General features: G+C 69.3%; 1 protein-coding gene across 1 annotated transcript in view; it reads left to right on the top strand.

The window, feature by feature from the left end:
- The window catches only part of PLXNA1 (plexin A1), a 46,803-nt gene that overhangs the window by 30,039 nt on the left and 11,289 nt on the right, over positions 1–5,475 (top strand). The window contains 7 exon segments of the mRNA XM_024763399.1: positions 117–253; positions 1,502–1,669; positions 1,962–2,055; positions 2,222–2,461; positions 2,547–2,690; positions 2,856–3,090; positions 5,288–5,430. Of these exon segments, the coding sequence (XP_024619167.1) occupies positions 117–253; positions 1,502–1,669; positions 1,962–2,055; positions 2,222–2,461; positions 2,547–2,690; positions 2,856–3,090; positions 5,288–5,430 (1,161 nt within the window).

Raw genomic sequence — 5,475 nt, 5'->3', positions numbered from 1 at the left:
GTGCGCTATGGGCCCCGCCTACGGGCGATGTCTCACACCCAGTGAGCGCGGGCCTGGGCCTGGCTGGAGATGCGGGCGCTTCCCTGGAGCTCCAGCAGGTCCCTTCTTCCCCCTAGACGCCGACCTTCTACCGTGTGAGCCCTGCGCGCGGGCCCCTTTCCGGGGGCACCTGGATCGGCATTGAGGGTAGCCACCTGAACGCAGGCAGCGATGTGGCTGTGTCTGTCGGCGGCCGGCCCTGCTCCTTCTCCTGGTACGGGGTGTGGACGGACGGGCAGTGGGGACCCCAGGCACGGGCTGCCTTCCCCTTGTGGTCGTGGGTTCAGATGGCTGGTGCCCCCTCCCATTGCCTGGGAAGCTGGAGGGCTGTGGAGAGCTGGGCTAGGGTGATCACTATGGAAACCTAGAGGCGGAGAAGGTTACCATGGAGACAGGCAGGCTACCCCGGAGCAGGGAGGGCAGGGTGGTGGGTGGGGCCTGGGTCTGAGGGGCGGGCACAGCCGCTCTGTCCTGGGTTGTGGGGGGGTCCTGTGGAATGTGCGAAGGGCGTTTAGAAAAATTTTTAAGAGGGAAAAAGGAAAACTTAACAAAAGCTCGGAGCCCTGAAGTGGATAATTTTAGATTAGGGATGATAATGGAGCGGGCCTTTAAATATTTTCCTGCGGTAATTACCTGTTATCAGACTAATTATTGGTGTTTGCAGCCTGCTGTGCGCGGGCCTGGCGGCTGTGGTGAAGGCACTGAGGGGATGGGGCAGGTGCCGGCGGTGACTGGCCGCTGCCCTGGGGGGGACCCAGCGCCCCCAGCCCCGCCAGCTCGTTTCACCCACTCACGGCCCAGGCCCACGATTAGCCTGTTTTCAGATCAGGGATGATGGGGGCGGGGGGTGCGTGTGTCGTGTGCGTCCCTCCGCGGAGCGGCAGTTGGCGCTGAGCGTGGTACTCCAGCCCTCCCAGGACGTTGAAGCCGTGGGCCCCGCCCGTGGAGGAGCCCCGCCCGTGGAGGGGCCCTGCGGCTGCCCGGGTGACTGATGGGGCCGCTGCGGGGCTGCTGTGAGGCCCCGCGAGCCCTTTCCCGCCCGGCAGGCCTGCTCTCGGCACCCGTGGGCCAGGCTCTCGCAAGCTGGGGCACGGGCAGGCTTGCTGGTTGACGCTGCCAAGGAGGCGGAGCTGGGGGTGGGGCCACCTGGACAGCAAGCTGGTGAGGCAGGACCCGCCCCTCAGCCTGGGAGGCTGCCACGCTGAGCCTAGGACAGCCTCCCGCCCACGCAGGGCAGCATCGGGGGAGAGGGCCAGGCTTCGGCCCAGGTAGGCACAGACAGCACCCGGCCCCTCGCAGGGGCTGACGGGAAGGGGGCCCAGCCTGGAGACAGGCCCGCTGTGGCCTGTGCCATAGGTAGGCAGATGCAGCGGGCGGGCTGGTGACTCGCGCTCAGCCTGTTGGTGGTGGAGCCTGGACGCTCGGCGGCGTCGGAGGTGAGCTCCAGCACCTGCGTCCTCAGGAGGAATTCCCGGGAGATCCGATGCCTGACGCCCCCCGGGCAGAGCCCCGGCAGTGCCCCCATTGTCATCAACATCAACCGCGCTCAGCTCACCAACCCCGAGGTCAGATACAACTACACCGAGGACCCCACCATCCTGAGGATCGACCCCGAGTGGAGCATCAACAGGTGGGTGCCCGCCACGACCCCCCTCCGAGGTTTCCTGAGCCCCCCCCCCGAACCCTGTCTCGCCCATGCCCCTGTCCCGCCCACCAAAGGCCAGCACCAGGTGTGGGGCTCCCGCACCAGGCCCTCCGCTCCCCCTCCTGTGGCCCTGCCGCCAAATGTGGTGCCGAGAGACTCACGCGCTCGCTGTCTTGCGGTGAGCCGGGGGGTGTGTCTGGTCCCTCCCGTTTGTGCCGGGCCGGGGCAGAGGGCCCCGGAACTTCCACCCCTGACTTCCATCTCCCTCATCTTTTAGCGGAGGGACCCTGCTAACGGTCACGGGCACCAACCTGGCCACCGTCCGGGAACCCCGCATCCGGGCCAAGTACGGAGGCGTCGAGAGGGAGAACGTGAGTCCCCCCTGGGCCCTGCCCCCCGCAGCTCCTGCCATCCCAGCTGCACTTGGAGGCCCTGGGAGGGGTGGGGACCGTGTGCGGGTGTGGCCGCAGCCCCGCGGTGTCACAGCCTGGATTGGCACGGGTCAGCCAGTCCAGCGTCCCTGTCTTGCATCCCCAGAGCTGCCAAGTGTACAACGACACCACCATGGTGTGCCGGGCCCCGTCGGTGGACAACCCTGCCCGCAGCCCACCCGAGCTGGGCGAGCGGCCGGACGAGCTGGGCTTCGTCATGGACGACGTCCGGGCCCTGCTGGTGCTCAACACCTCGACCTTCCTCTACTACCCGGACCCCGTGCTGGAGCCGCTCAGCCCCACCGGCCTCCTGGAGCTGAAGCCCAGCTCGCCCCTCATCCTCAAGGTGGGCTGCTCGGTGGGGCGGGGCTCGCGCGGGGGCCGGCCCGGGGGGCCAGCGAAGCCCCCGCTCACCCCGTGCTGCCCCGCAGGGCCGCAACCTCCTGCCGCCAGCGCCCGGCAACTCTCGACTCAACTACACGGTGCTCATCGGCTCCACACCCTGCGCCCTCACCGTGTCGGAGACGCAGCTGCTCTGCGAGTCGCCCAACCTCACCGGGCAGCACAAGGTCACGGTGCGTCCACGGGTCCTGGCAGCTCCGGCCTCCTGGGCCCCACGCGGGGCAGCCCCGCTCTGAGCAAGCCCCAGACTTGCCTCCCACCCAGAGGGAGCCCCTCCCTGGTGCCCCTGACGGGCCCAGCGTCTGCCCTGGCGCCCCCTGAGCAGCCTGCACCCCCAGGTCCGGGCCGGCGGCTTCGAGTTCTCGCCGGGGGTGCTGCAGGTGTACTCGGACAGCCTGCTGACGCTGCCCGCCATCGTGGGCATCGGCGGGGGCGGGGGCCTCCTGCTGCTCGTCATCGTGGCCGTGCTCATCGCCTACAAGCGCAAGTCGCGGGACGCCGACCGCACCCTCAAGCGCCTGCAGCTGCAGATGGACAACCTGGAGTCCCGCGTGGCCCTCGAGTGCAAGGAAGGTGGGTGGGGCCGCGGGGAGGGGTGTGGGCTGGGGGCGCCGGGGGGACGGAGCTCGCTGTGCCGGGCTCGGGCCGGGGGCTGGGCCGGGGCCTGACTGGGCGCAGTCACGGGGCGTTGCTTGAAACGCAGGCTCTGTCCAGAGAGCCCCCTTTGCGTCCCAGCCTGTCCGTGGGACCCCAGATGGGCACACGGCGTTTCTGCGCCTCAGTCTCCTCTGTAGGACGCACGTACCACCAGGCGCCTGCCCGCTCCGGGCGGGGGACCGTCTCCCTGGGTGCTGTGGACCGTGCTCGTCCACGTGCTGGCGCGGCTGGTTCCCTCCGGCGGCCGGTGGGGGGCACTGAGGGAGGGGCCCTGTCTTCAGCCCCACTGTGCGCACCCAGACCCGGGCCTGGGCTGCCTCTGCCCTCGGGGTGCTTGCTCGGGCGTGTGTCTGTCTCACCCTGGGGTGCACGTGACACAAACCAGCTCAGGCCACTTTGGCGGGGAGGCTTCACCGGGGTCTGGGGCCCAGCCAGGCCCTCACTCCGCTCTCAGGACCCCCTTCCTCTGCGGCTCCCCCTCCCCGTGGTGCTAGGACGGCCACGGGGACAGGCTCGGCATCCCCACACCTGGTCACATGCCCCCTTCCCCAAAGCCTGCTCCCCTGGGAGCTCCCGACTGAGAGGCGGACCCCAAGGGCAGGTGGGGGCGGCCCAGGGAGTGAGAAGGGCAGGGGCCGCAGGTGGCGTCGGAAATCTGAACGGTGGGCCGGCGGGTCGGCGGGAAGGGCCAAGGATGGTGGCCTCCAGCTGGAACAGAACTGGTCCCGGGGACCGATGTGTCCGGGAGACCAGCAGGCCCAGGGCTGGTCCCCATGGAGCAGGTGCTGCCATACCCGCCGGTGCCGAGTACTGGGGTCGCGGCTGCTGGGAGGCCAGCGGGTAGGCACTGAGTGGTGGGCAGCCAGGCCGGGGCCGCGGGGGCCCTGCGGGGTTCAGCTCCTGTGTGCCCGTGTGGGCTCCAGGCAGCAGCCTGCGCCTGTGCTGGTCTCTGTCGAGCCCCGCTGGCCTTTCTGGCTGGCATGAGATGGGCCTCAGGGCTGTGTGCCCCCAGCCAGCTGGAGGCGGGGGGCTCTAGTTGACCCCAGCTCACTTGTGCCTCTGGGAGCCCCGTCAGGGTCCAGGGCTGTCACGAGGGGTGAACAGGGCGGCGCGGGTGGTGCCTGGCGGTCTCTCGCGTGTCAGGTGCCGGGGTAGGGGAGGGCTTGAGCATCCTGCAGGGTCCGTGAGTGAACGCTGGCAGCCCTGGGGCAGACGACAGGCGTCGTCCCGCCCGGGGATGAGGACAGGGGGCTGGGCAGGGTCGGAAGCCCTGCCTGGGGGGCCTCATGCCTAACAGGCCTCATTCTGGGTGGTCACTAATTCCACTGGCCTGGGGTGTCCGGTCTGCCCGGGACCCTGGCCCATCTTAAGACAAAGGCGCGTGTCCCAGCGCCCCCTCAGTCCCGGCAGACTGCCGCCCTGAGGGGCTCCAGCACGTGTTGGGGGCTTGGGTGGGAGGCGGCGGCCTGGGCCTTCCTGGGACAAGGACGACCGTCTGCCTGTCCTGTCTGGACTGACCTGTGATGCCCGTGTCTGGCAGCGTGTGTGCGGGCCCCCAAGGCCAGCCAGGTGGAGGGGACCAGACTCCAGGCAGCAGTGCGGGGGGGAGGGCCGGCTCCTGACCAGACAGCGCATCCTCGGGCTGCCGCAGGGCTCACACCTCACGGCTCAGGAATGTTCTGAAAGCAGCGGAGCCTCCCTGAGCGAGCGGGCGGGCGTGTCAGGGGCCCCTGGCCTGAGCCGGGAGGGCTTGCTTGTTGGCACGCAGGGCTCTGCCCCTTCCCAGCCGGCCTCATCCCCGCTCTTCTCCTGTGGCTGGAGCCATGGGGCCACAGTTGCCCTGGCCCCTGCTGCCCCATCGGGACGCGGAGGCCCCTTCCAGCCCCATCCTGGCACTGCCTCTGCTCTCGTCTTGGTGAATTCTGCAGCAGGTCAGGGGTGGAGGGCTCAGCCTCTGTCAGGACTGGGGAAACGGAGGCACAGGAACTTGCTCAAGTTCACCCAACTGGCGAGTGGCAGAGTCAGGGGCTGGCTCGACCCTGAGTGTGTTGGGGGAGAGTGGGGGTTGCTGCGGGGGCCGGGGCAGCTGCCGTGACACCTTGTCTGGCCGCAGCCTTTGCGGAGCTGCAGACGGATATCCACGAGCTGACCAACGACCTGGACGGTGCCGGCATCCCGTTCCTTGACTATCGCACGTACGCCATGCGGGTCCTCTTCCCCGGCATCGAGGACCACCCAGTGCTCAAGGAGATGGAGGTGGGCTGCTGGCTGGGGTTCACCGCTGCCTCTGCCTGCGGGGGC

The sequence above is a fragment of the Neophocaena asiaeorientalis genome, unplaced genomic scaffold, assembly GCF_003031525.2.
Source record: "Neophocaena asiaeorientalis asiaeorientalis breed wild unplaced genomic scaffold, Neophocaena_asiaeorientalis_V1.1 scaffold433, whole genome shotgun sequence".
Taxonomy (NCBI): Eukaryota; Metazoa; Chordata; class Mammalia; order Artiodactyla; family Phocoenidae; genus Neophocaena; species Neophocaena asiaeorientalis.
The sequence above is the reverse complement of the archived record's forward strand: the minus strand, read 5'-3'. Positions and strand labels throughout refer to the sequence as shown.